Raw genomic sequence first — 16,349 nt, forward strand, 5'->3', positions numbered from 1 at the left:
AAAATAGAAGAACAAAAATATAACCATTTTCTTAGCCAATAAAATCGTTGTCAATTTAACAGGACAAACTCAAGGTTATTGCTATTTGGAATTTCTTGTTAAAACAGAAGGAAAAGAGTGTTACTACTCAGTATCTTTCCCCTCCTTATAGTGAGACCTTTTCTGGCCATTTTTCCCTTTCCAAAATACTTGCCATGTATCACATATACAGTTGAGAGAAGAGATTCATATTTATGTTAAAAATAACAATTTCTTCCAGAGAAAGTAAAAAAACCCAAACAAACCAACACTTCACACAGATACTGTTTCAAGGTATTATTTCTTTCCTACTCTCAAGTTTAACACATATTTTGAAATCTGCAGCTTCAACCTTAAAAACAGAAACCCAGGAGGTGTTTATATATGACCTTAACAATTGAGTAAAGGAAGTCCTATTAAAAATGGCATAACCATGGGGTGATTGGAAAACAATTATAACACAGGATGCTGCTGGTGCATGAAACAGGAAAAGCACAACCCTGCACCATTCCCTGCACTCTGGTCACATGTCCCAACCCCTCAAAATACCAGTGCAATACATCAATAGTAAAAAGGAGGCAGAGAGAAGAGAGGGAAGACAGAAAAATCACTGCAAAGCTAAACCTAGCTCTGGCTCACAGAGGAATTTCTGTAGTTATGCCAATCAAGAGAGGATGAGATGCAGCCCAGACCTGGTCAGGTAAAGGGAGGGTGACAGAAAGCTCAGCTTTACTCAGATCACAGCTGCTCATCCTCCTCTGCAACATAAAAGCACAGTTGAGCATAGAGGAATTCACTGTTTCAGCACCACCAGAAGCCTAAAAGACCCAGAAAAACATTAACTTAGGACAAACAATGTTGTCACAGCACTTACAGACATCAGTGAAGAAATCAGCATAGACCATAGACCAAGAATTCACACCAAAATCTCTCTCTAGGCATTTTTCAATATCAAATTTAAATGCTCTTAAACCTTTTGTTTTTAAAGGCTGCAATTTATGAATCGTTATTTAAATCAGGTAATGTGATAGACTTAAGTGCCTCTTCCTACCACAAGAGCAGTCAGCTTCCTGTCATCTATTTGGTGGACAATGTCAAAGATCTCTAGACTATAAATATTGACTATTTCTGCAAGTAATGTTGAAACACAGGTATAAAACCAATACTATTAATTTTTATACATAACACAAATACTTAAAATCTCATATTTTGATACTGCTCAGCATCAAGGCTTTGTATATCCAGTATATCCTCAATAACAATGCCTCCCACATTAACAAAAACTCCTTGTTTTTTTTAACATTATGGCAACCTCTTGCTGGGCATGTCTCCCTTTTTCCTCAGCTGGGATGGTGGGCAGACACAAATCAAGATACAAAACTGGGAAAGGATGGGAAAAAAAGGAGAAATCTACCTTTACCAGCTGACAGCTTTCATGTAATAGGAGAATAAGTTGCACAGCAACATTCATGCTTCATTTCTCAGATACTTTTGTGGCAGGAATAGGAAAGGAAAGACAAAAGCTAAAGCAAAATCATCTCAGATCAATGCACTGGACTGCTTCCAATCTTTCCATTCTTTATTACATAAAGCAGTGGAGACAAAACTGATTTGCCTTCCAAGGAATTGTACTGCAGGCTGTAAGAATAAGAGCTGGATTTTCAGGTAGGAGTTTATTTTTTTTTAAAAACTATGAATTCTTTTTTATGCATACAATGTGCGTTTAGTGAAGTATTTCAGTCCAGATAGAAGCTATTATTGCTTCAGGTTAGACAGAAAATCAAATATCAAGAAGAAATACAACAATACCCTTGCCAGAGTCTCTTGAACATCATGTTCCCACTCTTGAATTTAAGTCACAAGCATCCCAGTGAGGAGAAAGAACAGCTAAGTAATATGAAGGACTGAAGAAGTGAATTTCTAAATGGAAAGAGCTTAAAGCTTGGTGATGATATGAAAATGTTAAAAGAAAAACAAACCCAACCCCCACAGTGTGTGAAAGTTATGGAACATTTAGAAAAGGGACATGTACTGCAGCAAGGAAAAATATATTACCAAGAAAAAACTTCCTGACAGGAAGGTAAATTAAACTAAAAGTATTATCCCAAATGTCTCACAGCAACTTGAATGGATTTTTGCATCTAATCTGAAAAAACCCATGAGGGAATACTTTAAGATCTGCCTAATTCAGAAGCCTAACAAGAAGCAAGCCATGAAACTGGATATTCAGCAAGACCAAACAAGGAGCAATCAGGAGATAAAATACATTACTTTTATATCTATTTTGAAATTTCTGATGTCATTCTACCTCCCTTCCCCCTGCAGTATGAACAAGCATCAATTTACCTGTTCATAACAATAAAATACAGGGAAAGAATCTGCTGGGCACTCTGGCAGAGCTAAAGCCAAGCTGACAGTAAAAACTGAACATGCTGTTTGTTTTACTGCCAATATTTATTCAATTAACTTCTGTCCTTTATACCCAGGTATCAAGGACATGGATCCCATTTGGGATGTACCCAGTCACCTTTCAAAACCTGCAATATCTTTGTAATGAAAGTTTTTTAACTTTCACTGATGTTCAACACAGGGATGGCCACTAGGAAGCACAGATGAGAACAGAAAAGAGGAAGATTGTCACAGGCAGAAACAAAACATGAACTTTTCTTCGAGAAAGACTCAGAAGTTGACAAAATCCAGTGACAGGCAAATCTTAGTGGGAGATGCTGGAGCTTTGGCACTTCAGAAATTCACTCACACACATATGGAATCAACTTCCATGTGAGAAGTTGGTCAGGCAGATTTAAATTACTTACTTGCCCTTTATCTCATTACTTCCATCTCTAGAGTATTAGTCAGATGTGCAATTTTGAGCAACTGACATTAAGAAATAATTAATTACCCCAGAATGAATTTTTTCTTTCATTTTTCAAGAATTTAAATTCTATCACTGGCTGTCAGCAAAATTTCACTGAGGCACCAATCAGTACTTGAAGTCTGAGTGAATGGAGAGTCTGCAAGAGAAACTGCTCCACTACAGATGGGACCCCAACTCGGGTCAGGAGATCTCTGAAAGCCTGGATTTTTAAAGTTCTGGTTTTTCCTCAGAGAGGCTCCAGCTTGTTTGAATCCCTGTCTGTCCTTGAGAAAGCAGGAAAGCAGCAAGAAGGAAGGAAGGGACTGTAAGTTGCCATTCCTGCAGTCTTCTCTTGTCCAAGACTTCTTTTATAAAGGGTAAATGAATTTATAGCTATGACTATCTTGCAGAACAAAAGCTCTATCTTAACCAGGTATTAAAAGTTAGGAAGAAATTGTTAGGAATTTTATGTTTTCTTGGATTATTCCCAGAATTTGCCCTACATATCCTATGTAGTCTCAGCACATATTTTGTAATATTTACTTGCCATTTATGACTGAAAGTGACCTACATTTTGCGTAAGTTAAAACCTGTGTAATACTGAATTAATTTAATACAATGTACAAAAATTTGACATAAATATGACAGAGGTTGCATGAGGTGAGAATGCATTTACAGTGGCTGTAAAAACTACATATATAGTTCCACAGAGCATTTTTTGACACTGAAATATAACAGGACTCATATCTTACCTGGATCTATATATGTTTGCATTAAATCCATGTATATTAATACTGTGCTTGTGTCATTATAATTTCCTGGGTATCAGGGACATTATCTTCATAATATGCTAATAGAAAAAGCATAATACAGAAAATAGTGTACAATATCTTAGTTGTACACTAAAGGAGGATACATAAATCCTGGCCTAATATGAAATGCAGAGAAAGAGAAATTATAGAGCACGAGATGTGACAACATTGCTGTTCAAAAATGACCAATATTACTTAAGAGTAGAACATTATTTATGTCAAATACTATCAGTTTTCTTAAGACATCTGGCTACCCAAAGGAGAATACAGCACATAACAAATCACTGAAAACAAGATATATTAAAAAAGGTCTATCTTAGCAACTAAAGATTAGAGATTTCCAGATTTACCTGTATCAAGTTCTCAAATATTCAGCAGTATTTAGCTTTGTAGGACTGAGAGACCGCCCTAGTACAGCATTCCATTACTGCTCTAGCAATTAGCTTGCATTTTAACAATTATCCTTGGGAACAGTAGATTTAAGTAACACTGTGAGCTCAGCATTATGAAGGTAAATTTATAAGGCTTAATGCAGTGAAAAGCCAGAGGACAGCAGCAGCATTTAGGAAAAACTACAGCACAAGGAATACAGAAGCCAGTGACAATATGGTGTACAATTAATATTTATCATTAGAAATAATCTCACAAAAGCAACAGTATTGATGATAGGTCCCAGCTGCAAATCACTGATTTAAAAATATGCACTGTACAATATAAGTTACAGAATTATTTCAGTTTACATAAATTAAAATGACTGCTTAAATGCAAGTGTGCCTCTTGGGTATTTACAGTTTCCAGCTCTATAGAAAGCAATTATTTACTCACTGCATTTTAGAGGAAAAACAAAAGGACTAATAAATGTTAGCTGCAAAATATTTTCATCACCCTTCCCTAGGATTTTAACACTCAGAAAAGGGAAGTTCTCTATTCAATATCAGCACAGTATTTTGTCCTACTGCTGCAGACAAAATCATTTAAGGAGTACATAGCAATTATATAGAGCCTTACCCTTTCTACCGGTGAGCCATAGCATGCAATGACGAAACATAGCAGTGGCAGATGGCATTGGTGCTAGGAAATGTGAATAAAAGGATAATAGCAGAGAAATGGTGACTGGCAGACAAGACACAGAAATGTAGATGAAATGAATGCAAGCTGGTAAATCTTGAAGCAAAGCTCCACCGTTAAGCCAAACGTTGCCTCTAGTCTCCTCATAATTGAGCATTAAGTTCTATTTGGATACAAATTGCAACCTTCAGACCAGTCTTGATTCTCTTCATAAAGAAATGCATCACTGTATCTTGATAACGAAGATCAGAAACCCACAATCAGAAGCACATTACTTTCTCCCCTTGAGTGATTTATTCTTTACATTATTCATCTCCAAATCCTGCCAGAGCTACAGTCTCTTTCTAGCACATATGTAGCCACTGCAGATGTAAATCCCTGCCTAACCTGCAGCACCCCTGGATCCAGAATGTTCTCAGTGTGCTCATTCATGCTGTTCTGTTGCCAAACATTTAAAATCATCCATCAAATACAAGTGGAATCTATTATAAGAAAAAACAATCTCTTCTTTCAGCTCACCCTGAAAATGGAAGGTTTTCTGATCAACAGTTATTGTGAAGGTGCTGTCGTCCTCATCGTCTATACCAATCACAGCTCCCTGTGAAACAAAGAACAAAATCCTGATAAGGCAAGCAGTGACATCAGCAGCAGACACTCTATCACTACACCACTGGAATTTAAAAAGCTTTGACAAATTAGAAGCAAACTGAATGCAGTAAAGAGCAGAAGGATTCTCTGTTCAGTCATAGGATGCAGTCAGTTCTTCAAAACAATAAATTTTTAGCTGCAGAAAAAAAACAGTGAATGTTTGTAAAGCTATTATCTGGATAATAATATGCATCTTTTATTTTTGTAATGGTGGCTTTATGCTGCAGCAGTTCCCTGCTACGTTCCAACTTATATTTTAAAGAGTGAGAAGCAATATTTTATATATATTTTCCGTGTATAAAAATAATAATTCTTAAGTACTCTGCAAAAAGAAGCTCTTGACCTGATTTTATCTACCAGCCTGTAATAAAAAATAAATCATTCTAGCAGAATGAATTTGGCCCATCATGTCATGTCACTGGTACACTGCATGATCTAATTTTCAGTCCCTAAGTAAATATTAACAGTAAGTAATCAGGATATATGGGAAGCAACTAGCTTTGTCTTCTAATTCTTCATTAATTATTACAAGAAAATGCAAATAAATTAAAGACCATCTGTGCTTAGCTATTTACAAATCTATCCACATTTTCATTCCTACTCCGCCCCCTCCAATACTTAAATAACAATTTCACCCAGGAGAAGACACAAAAAAAGGACAATTCCAAGTCTCTGCCAGCTCCAATAAATTGTAATACTTAGCTCAAAAATCACCAGTGGATTGACTCAGTTTCTTTTCTCCTTCTCCAAGGAGACACAGCATAAGGATTTGTTGCATCTTCCCCATCCCACAAAACAGACAGACACCCCTGGAAGATGCACATATTTATTTAGAGGGTAAATTCTGCCTTTACTCTCAGAGTACACAAAGAGTAACAGCACTAGGAGGAGCCCTGAGTCTATTCCAGCCAGGGCTTCCTTCTCTCAGCCAGGCACCCCACAGCAGCTGCAGGGCTGGGGGCCAGGGTTACTCCAGGCTGGCCAAAACCTAAGGATGGTTTGGGTCCAGACCTGGGGGCAGAGGGAGCTGAGGCACTGTTATCCATACAGATTCCTCTCAACCCCTGCATGGGATTTGTGGGACCAGGTCAAGCAGGGCTGGGACCAGCCCAGCCCCAGGTAAGAACAGCACCAACCATCTGTAATCCAAGGCAGCATGGCAGGAAAGGATAGCTCAAAGCTGGCTTTTTATTTCCCTCCACTGATTAAATGTGCCACTTAACTTCTCCAAGAGTATCTTCCTCATAGGCTTTCCATAGACAGCTCTGTGACCACTATAAAAGAGGCACCTAAAAAGTATATCCAAGCCAGTGTAATCGTGAACACTTTTAGTGCCAGGACACAACCACCGGATTTCTTTTAAACATACCAGTAGATAAATATCTGGCACTTTAAGTACATATTTTGCTATGCAGTAAATCAGAAGTTCACTGCAAGTTGTACAATATCCTTCTCCTCAGAAGCTGCACCACAGTCAGTGTGGTTGGAAAGGAGCTCCAAGATTATCCAGCCCAATTGTCAACCCAGCGCCACCATGTCCAACACTGAATTACCACTGCAAGTGCCACATCCACACATCTTTTGAGCACTTCCAAGGACAGTGGCTCCACCACTTCCCTGGGAAGCCTGTTCCAGTGGCTGACCAATCTTTCAGTACAGAAATTTCCCCTAATATCCAATCCAAACCTCCCCTGGTGCTACTTGAGGCCATTTCCTCTCATCCTGTCTCTTGTTACCTGGGGGAAGAGACTGACCCTCATGTCACCATGACCAAGATATTCTCCCAGGAGGATACAGGTAAAACTCACATAAACACACACTGAGACAGCTGAGTGCTGCCCCATCCCAAGTGTGGGAGCAGGGAGAGCTCTCCTGGGCCTGTGAACTCAGCACAAACATACTGTCACTGCAACACTGGGGCAAAGGCTCTGAGCCAGAAGCACAGAAAATGCTTCCTCTGTCATGCAGATAATACATATGAACAAGTAAAATTAAAAATAAGAGTTTTTATTTGTTTATGGATATTCCAGTTTATGGATATCCCAGAAAAGTTTAGCAGGACATAAGCATAGTGCAGATGACACAGAATGCTTTATGACTACACTTTCCTAAGTACACTAAGACAATCAGCAAAAGAATCTGAAGATGCAATTTCAGGCTTATGAAATGTGTATCATGAGCAAAAAGGTAAGGAACAAGCTTTTCATAATCCATTCAAGAGAAATTGAAATATTTTAGCCAAATTGCTTAAGTTACATGTTTGTTTATGTTCACACCTACAGTTACAAATCAACAATTACCCTAAACAGAAAACCTCTTTGATAGAATTTCAGACTGCAAAAGCCCATCTGTTCATCTATCAGTATCACTGTCATCTGCCAGGGAAGCTGCTTTACAAAAGCAGAAAAAGGAAGATTCCTTCCTTCCTCACAAAAAAACCCCGAAAAACAAACCCAAACAAACAAATCACACCTATGCAGAGAAAGGCTGGGGGAGTCCATCAGTTTTTAGAAAACTCCAAAGAACAATTTGTGGTGGAAGAATGACAGATGGGAGAAGAGAAAGTGGCTGTTTTATGTTTTAAATACATATAAAGATGGACCAGGCAATATTGAACAGATTGTTCACTTTTATTATTTCCTAAACTGGCAGGCTGAGGCCATCCTCCACAGTGACAGGCTCACAGCACTATTAAAGCAGGCATGGCTTTTTGGACTGAATTTTTCTGCACAATGAAAAAACCTCCATCACGAATCTTTGGGAATGTCTTGTTCTAGACAGTGGTTTGTGTGTACATTTCCCTTAAAGAAATTCTGAATTATATCAATACATCAAGCAAGGCAAAGTGCAAAGAAGTCATCTGGAATCCAAGTTAATGGGGATTCTCTGAGTCTCAGAAGGCTACAGGTACCCACAGAAAGACTAGAAAGGCCTAACAACAGAAGGAAGAGTAACTGGAAAATGCAGTTTTCCTTCAACACTCATCACATTGTTTGTAAGACCACAGATCCCCTTCTCTAGACTTCTCTTCCTTCAACTTTCAAAATGCTCCCATTCATACCCATCATCCTCACTCCTCACTTGTTCCAGCTGCTGCATGCTAGAACCAGAAATTCTATGAGAAATGGGAAAAATACAGGACTTGTGCAAGAAGAAATAGCTTTGGTACGAGCATGACCACGAGGTAGGAACTGGGCACATGCAAAGACATCACATCCCTTTAGTACTTCCATTTCCAGCTACAGCAGTCAAGGTTAAATGTCCCACACCAGAGTGCCTCACACAGGTAATGCTCAGCTTTCCCACTCTGCACCTTCTCCCTCTCTTTCCCCAATTTGCACACCTCCCTCCAACTATATTTCAAAAACTTTGCCAGCAGTGTTCACCCTTCCCTTTCCAGTTCTCCTTTCACTAAGCTCAAGCCTAGGCCTAAGGAGTGTCCAAACTGGCAGAATGGAGGACACTGTAACAGAAGAAAACCAAACCAGGACAGAAGGAAGCAGTTTCACAATGACTTCTGCAGGTACAGAACAACATAGACACATATATATCTGTGTATACACACACGACCTCCCCAACAGAGAAATGAGAACTGCAAACATCAAATTTCCAAATTTTTCACAGCATCCTACTACTAACCCATCTTACTCTGCCACAGAATGCCTTCTAATATACCACATAAAATGTATAATATTTTTATACCATATATAAATTATAGAATGTAATTAGCCCAGTGTGTCACTTGACTCTAATGTTTTCTTTCTTTAAATACTTTCACTATTTCAGCATTTTGCAGAGTCAGGAATAGAGCCCAAACCTCAAAAGTCTCCTTGCAGTTCTCTCCATTAGGACATATTATACACAGTAAGTCATTTAGTTCTGAATAAAACAACACTTACCCTGAGTCTAACACACCCTCGGCGTGAGCCTCTCATCATTTTGTCTTTTGACTGAAACAGAAAAAAAACAGACCAGTGGGTTAACAAATACAGTAAGAAGAAAGGTATTCAAACCAACAGAGAAAGGATAAAGCATTTTTGCACCATGTTTTAGTGACTGACCAAACAAGATGCAATTTCTGTTACAAAATTGGTTTGTTCCCACCACCATGGTATGGAAAATTAATCCTTCAAAAGAATACAATATCCCACTTCAAAAAGTTTCCTACGTAACTTCAAGAAATACTTATGAAATGCAGTCCACGCCTTTCTATAAAGTAAAAGGAAAGGAAGAAGAAAGGAGTTGAGAAATATTAAAAATCAGCAGTATGCTGATTCACATCTTCCCCCTTTCTCTCCTATTGTTAGGAAAGTGTCCATGAAACAAAATCTAGCTGTGCAGGCAGAATTGCACAAATGAAATTATACATCTGACAGAAGCTTCCCCTGATCTATACCCATTTTAGGCAGAGACAAAATTCATGTTTAGACTTGTTTGTAAATCTACTTCCTAGCTAGTACAGCACACTGTCATTATTTCAGTTTTTAAAGTTAACCTTTGTAGACATTTAACCTCTTGGAACCCAGACCAGAAAACAGAATTTTCATATCCACAACCACTGCTCAACCTTGCACATTAACCTACCTTGCAAAATTACTCAATCTGTTCTTTAATACCTGTTTGAAGCACTGAAAAAAGCTTCAACCTCCTCCCTAAGCAGGGAATTCTAAGCAGTCAACTCACCTAGAAATAGTGATACTTGAGCTTTCAGCTATTCCCACCCCTGTCACAGGCAAAGCTGACAGTAACCATTGCAATTGAGCAATTGTGTCAAGCCCAAGTAGCACACACAAACGATTTAAGGTGAAAAAGAAAATAGTTAGGTCATCCTGAATACTTGGTTTTCTGGTAAGCGCTATTTTTTGACCACCCACACACACACTTCCTGGTTTTTAAATTATAAATTCCTTGCTATTGTAGCCTTATCTGAAAGGTAGTCCTGTCTAATAAAACCCCTTCTCTCTTGCCATCCAAATATTCAAACTACATTCTTTCAAGTCAGGAAAACAACAACTGCCACTGTTGTCTCATGATCAGATTCTCTTGCTGTCATCTTCTGAATCACCCACTTCTTTCAACAGTATATCAATAATTCCACCAAGACAATATATTGATGTTATTATTACCAGACTTATTTTCACTGAAGCAATTAGACAATAAAATCTTGCTGACATTAATGGAAAAAAAGACAGGACAAGAAGTATCAGTCTTAAGAGTGACAAATTCTTCTTTATGTGCCACATGTTTTGGATATAGCTAGGAGGAAAGAATGAAGCAGTCCTAGCAAGTCCTACTCACTAAAGATAATGTACAAGTACAGCACTTGGGGCTTCAAATAATGTTTTAGCTGACCTCTCACTCAATACAGGCTCCAGTTTATCAGAGCTGTCTTCTGAGTGTTAGAAGCCATCAGTATTAATTTACTTGTTTTTACATCAGCACATGTTAGCTGGTCAAAGTGAAATGGAAGTAAAGACCACCAGTGCCTCCATAATGTATTCTACAGACATATAATTTCTTTTTAGACAGCAAGTACATAGGGAAGACTTTTTGGAGCATTGTTTTGTTTTGGTCTTTTTTTTTAACCTCAAACCCAAGAGAGGATCTAGTTACAAAGTTTCTCCAACAATTTCCTAGGAGAAATTGTGTATATTTGAGACCTAGCTCACTAGAGTACACTTTTACTTTTTATATTCACTGCCTTGAGAGTTCTCCTAAAATGGGAGGACACTTCTGAGAGCTTATCACTCCCTCTGGTGGATTCTGGAAGGAATATTGGCATAATCTAAGCAGGAAAGAAAATATCTGGACTGAGGCTGCAACAGTGCAGGGACCCGACCAGGTCTGACCCAGATCCCATGGCGCAGGCAAAGCTCTCCCAGCTCCCTGTGCTGGGCACAGGCACAGAACCAGAGCAGACAAAAAGCAGAGGCAGCAGAAGAGATTGGCTTTGGAAGGGTTTAGATCCCTTTGTGACATGCAGAGAATTTGAGAGCTCCTCCCAGTGCGAGGGAGAGCAGAATCCCAACAACCCCCATTTCCACTGACCACCAACTCAGCTGCAAAAGATACAGTAAAAGCCTCCCTATTTCTTGTCCACCACATTTTAATGGAATGGAAATGAAGCTTAAACTCTATAATGTTCTTAGTCTGCAAAAAGAATCACAAGATAAGTATCAGGTCAGAGTGTGGGCCTGTATACCCATAATTTCACCATCTTCTGACAGAGCTTTACTTCATTAATACCAATTATATGAAAGCACTAAATTGAATTCATCCTACCTAAGTGCAGTAAAGCACCCATCACTCCAGTATCTGAATTCCCTGAGCTCCAGAGCTGGCAGCTGCCATCACACACAGCGCTGGATTCTCTCACTGGCAGACAGCAAACCTCCCACTGCTGCTGCAGGACAGCACTTTAAAACACAATTCAGCTGCTATTTTAGATTTTGTCCCCTCCCCAGCTAAAATTTTATAAAAATACAATTCAAATACTTTCAGCTTCCCCTTATTATTCTTTGTTTGAAATGAGGTTATCCAATATATCCTATTAAAAATAAAGCCACCCCATAACTTCTTTGAGGAATGGTTCAATTTCACTGAACAGAAACTCATACAGCAGAAAGACATCTCTAAGTGGCTAATAAAAACCCCCCACATTTTACTTTCCTTTTATATTTAAAATTTTAATATGCAGCTATCTTTTTCAGTACTCAGTTTATAACCAGACAAAATTACATTTTCCATAAGCTTTCAATACAAACTGTACTGATTGTGAGGATAAAGGACTTGAACAGGTTATAAGCAGACAGCAATATGAGATAAATTTCAGCTGAAACTCAAATGAAAATTTGCAAAAATGAAGAAAGCTATAGAGTATTACTGCAGGGGGAATTTAGGTATCTCCCAAAAAGATGTGGCCTTTATTGGTTTCTCTTTTACGTCCACACTGTGAAGTTGATCACATACAGAACTGATCTAACAAGGCATTTCAGGTAACCTACACCTACAACTTCTTAAGAGAAATGAAAATAATGACTGGGCCTATTTAAAGAAACCAAAACAAAATTAGAATCCTAACCCAAGCTCCAAAGACCCCCAGCCCTTCGTCATCTTTCGAAGTACTACTGTTTCATTTGAGTTGTAGCTGTTGAGTGCAAAGTTTAAGTTTTCAAATAAAACCCAGCTGCTCTTCGCTTCCAAAAGTTCTCAGGCATGAGTTCTGCTTGCACAGAAGGGCAGAACTGAAGAGGTGCATTTCTGACTCACTCAGTGCTGTCATGGAAATCCCTAACATAAGCACACAGATGAGCAAAACCACTTGGGACATTTATTTCCTGTTAAGGATGAAGAACCTGGAACAAGCTGTATCTATAAACAGTAATCTTTGCAATTTATCTACATCTACCAGAGAAGCTTAAATTTGGATGATTTTCCATAACAGTAATTTTTTCTCATCAAATCCTAAGGCAAAGCTCATTTTTTAAGCAGAAACAGACCTCAACAATTTAAAGACTTTACAGGCTGCTCCCAGCCCCACCATTCCTCCAGTCCCCTTTGAAAATTCAATTTAGTGTTGTATGACAACCAACAATATTTTATATCCTGTGACCATAAATTCAGAATTATTTTTATTATTACAAGTTCACTTACAGTTTTGTCTGTTTTTAATAGACTCACTGAGTTGTCTTCAGTGAGTGAAAACTGAAAGCATGTGACACGTCAAGTTATTGTAAGAAAAAAGTGTCATTTCATCTGAGAATGGAAAACAGAGACCTCGGAGGGAACGTTTGTGCAAAAGCAGATGTGTTTTTTTCCTGTTTTCTTGGGATTTTTGCACGCAGCTGCTGATTGAGAAACTGTATTTGAAAGAAGTATTTAACTGAAAGTCTCCACCATGGGGCCACTGAGCCACGACTGCAGCTTCGGAGGCAACATTTGAAATCAAGTCAACAAGGTTTGCCTTCAGTTCACCACCAAAGATTCATAAAACTGCTCAAAAATTTGAGTCCCCTCCTCAATAGCTGGGTTGTACAACCCCCCAGCAGTTCTTCTCCAGTATTAAAGTTGCTAACTAGTTGTAATCTTGAAAAACATGAGGGGAAATATACTTTCATACTGCCACAATCACTTTCCCTAACAACTGATTTCACACAGCTCCTGCTCCTGAAAGCAGTCGACCAGCAAATGCTTTAAAAGTAGTTTGATGGAATGATGAACAAAAGAACAGCACTTAAATCCATTCTTCAGGCATTCACTGGTGCAAAACCATTAAGATGATGGGAGGCTCCCCAGTTTGGTTTCAGGGACACACAGTATGGAGCTGTCATACACAACAATTTTTTTCTGGCAGCCCTCATTCACTGTGCAAGGCAATTCTTTAAGCCTGCAACATTTTGAACAGTTCTCCTTTCAAAGCCACCAAATGTCAAATATCCACAAAGTTTTAAAATACTTTAAGGAACTGACCTTCCTCTGGCACTGTTTGCACAGCTATGCCAGTTCTGCTTTCAATTTATTATACAATTTAAATATTTATTTAAAGAGTACACTTAAAGTTAGAATTTAAATCAGATTTTCAAACTTGACTGGTTCACTGGATTATTTCTACAGAATTCCCAAGGGTTATCAAGGCTATAGCTGATGTGTATTTAAGACAGCACTTCTGCCAGAAAACACAAACAAAAAGCAAATTGCATTCAACTCCCCCTTCCTCCTTGACCATTTCTTTGTCTTCATGTTCTCTTCCCAGCATAATGTCAACACACACGTTTCTACACTGACATGCACAAAACAAACAGCAGAACAAATTCAGCTGAAAAAATAAACCAGCACAAAGCTAGTTTTCATCTGGAATCCAGCTCATGGAACAACTTTACAGCTCCGGCACCAGCAGAAGGCAGGAATGAGCCAGTTCAAGACTCATCTGCTAAATATTTCAGTGAAGCCAACAACACACTGAAAACCCACAATGCTTCAGTAATTTACATATAGAAGTTATTCCCTTAAGAGAAAACACTTGAAACATGAGCAGAGTCACAAATCCAAGAATACTGTGGGAAAAAAAAAAAAAATTGTCAAGCCATTGGTCAAACTGATCCAAAATGGCAAAAATGGCACACTGTAATTTAATTCATATTTCACTTTAAAAAATGTGGCCATTTACTGATATCAATCACTTATTTAAGCAAAACCATTTGAAAACAATATTTGGATGACAAGCCCAGATCATACTCTGTAAATTACAGAATTCATAAGTAACCTTACACACAATTAATTATAAGAAAATTTGAGGATGAATGTTTAAAATCTGAATGTGAAAAAAGCCCCTGGACTACAGAAGTGGGAAAAAAAGCCAACAATTTAACAAGTTGGGTAAAAGGTGTTTGTTAAACACCTTGTAAATGCACATGAGAAGATTCACATTCACACATGCAAGTAGCACTACTATTGCTCCCTGCAGTACAAGTATAGAGCAGGGAACACACAAATGAAAACATAAATAAATGTGACCATTACATTTTTTTCTTTTTTTTCTCCAGCCTCTGACTTGATGTAAAATCTTTTTACTTGCTCCTTTGAAGTTCTAATCATTCCAGAAATGGAATTTCATTAAAATAATTTGCTCCTGGTGTATGTATCCAAAACATACTTAGGGTAACAGCCATTCATTCCACCAAAAGACAAAGCATAACCTTTTAATTTTCCCCCAGAGTGCAGTGCTATTGCACACTAATTCTGTTTGAATGTTTATTTCACATTAAGGGTGCTTTTCTGCCGTCTATTTTAAGTAACTACCAAGGAGGGTTGAGTACAGGAGTGCAAGGACACGCCTATGAAGAAGTTTGTGGCTCAGGCTCTAATGGAAAGTTCAGCTGCATAAGGAGTTATGTGCCTGTAGTTTTCCACAGCTCCCCAGCCAAAGGTTAACAGGCTGTGGGATCTGCTGGACAAAGTGTCTCCTGCCTGCAGAACTTACTGGATTGCAATGGGCTGAGCAGCCTGGAGAGACGATGAGCAGGCACAGGCTGATCAGGTACCTGTAATCCCTGGTACCAACAAAACTGCTTCCAGATCCTGTGTCCAGACTGCCGGGCTGGAACCATCCCAGCCCATCCCAGCTGTGCATTACTCCTGGGAGGGGCTCAAACAGCAGCCCAGCCACACTCACCCAGGCAGAGTGAGGCAACTCCACTGCTCCAGACTGAAACTGGTGTAGAGGGAGCCCTGTGCACCTGACCACACAGCTCCTTCCCAACACTGTGCAGAGCACAACAGGCCATTGCCCCATTTAAATAAAATCCCCAACCTGCCAACGTTTCAAATCAATGCTGTTCATGAGCCTCATAAACTACACCAACACTAAAGCTGAAGCAAACAGTGCCCTACCACCTTCTCAGGGGTAGGACTGGTTCTTGAGAGATGTGTGATCCGCTGGGACTGGGTCTGAGTTATCCTTCAAACGCTGCTCCTGCTGAGCTGCTGCCCTGGGAGCAGCCCTGCCAGCACACAGGGAGAGGAGGGCGTGCCCAAGGACTGGATCTTTTGGCAGGCAGGTCTCAGCAGGACACAGCTTTAGGTAAGAGAATGAATTCAGACGTCTGGAGAACGGCCCAGCAAGCACTTCAGAGACATACATGCAGACAGAGCTCATGGATGGGAAGAGCATTCTGAAGGAATTCTGAAGGAATTCACTGCAGCCACTTGTCAGTGGTAAAGCTACATAAAGCCGAGAACATGATTTTACTCCTTGAGCCCAACTTGAACATTTTAGGATAGATAGTTAAAGAAGGGTTTTTAAATTTTTGAACTAAAAGTTGTTATGCTAACAGAGAACATTATAAATTATACAAGATTAAAGTGTAATGTACATGTAGAGGTACACAGTCATAGGAAAAAACTAAATAATATAATTCTATTAAACAGCTGAAGACCACAGGATGAAA

At 38.9% G+C, this 16,349-nt stretch overlaps 1 protein-coding gene across 3 annotated transcripts in view; it reads right to left on the reverse strand.

The window, feature by feature from the left end:
• Window positions 1-16,349, reverse strand: part of OSBPL9 (oxysterol binding protein like 9) — a 57,565-nt gene that overhangs the window by 39,741 nt on the left and 1,475 nt on the right. For all 3 annotated transcript variants that reach the window (XR_005953908.1, XM_041421381.1, XM_041421380.1), the window contains exons 2-3: window positions 9,303-9,353; window positions 5,275-5,353 (exon numbers count right to left, since the gene is read on the reverse strand). Coding sequence is in view for 2 of the 3 variants with exons in the window: in XM_041421381.1 (XP_041277315.1) it covers window positions 5,275-5,353; window positions 9,303-9,353 (130 nt within the window). In the remaining variant the exon portion in view is untranslated. The remainder of the gene's footprint in view (window positions 1-5,274; window positions 5,354-9,302; window positions 9,354-16,349) is intronic.

The sequence above is a fragment of the Onychostruthus taczanowskii genome, unplaced genomic scaffold, assembly GCF_017590055.1.
Source record: "Onychostruthus taczanowskii isolate IOZ18803 unplaced genomic scaffold, ASM1759005v1 scaffold7, whole genome shotgun sequence".
NCBI classification, from domain to species: domain Eukaryota; kingdom Metazoa; phylum Chordata; class Aves; order Passeriformes; family Passeridae; genus Onychostruthus; species Onychostruthus taczanowskii.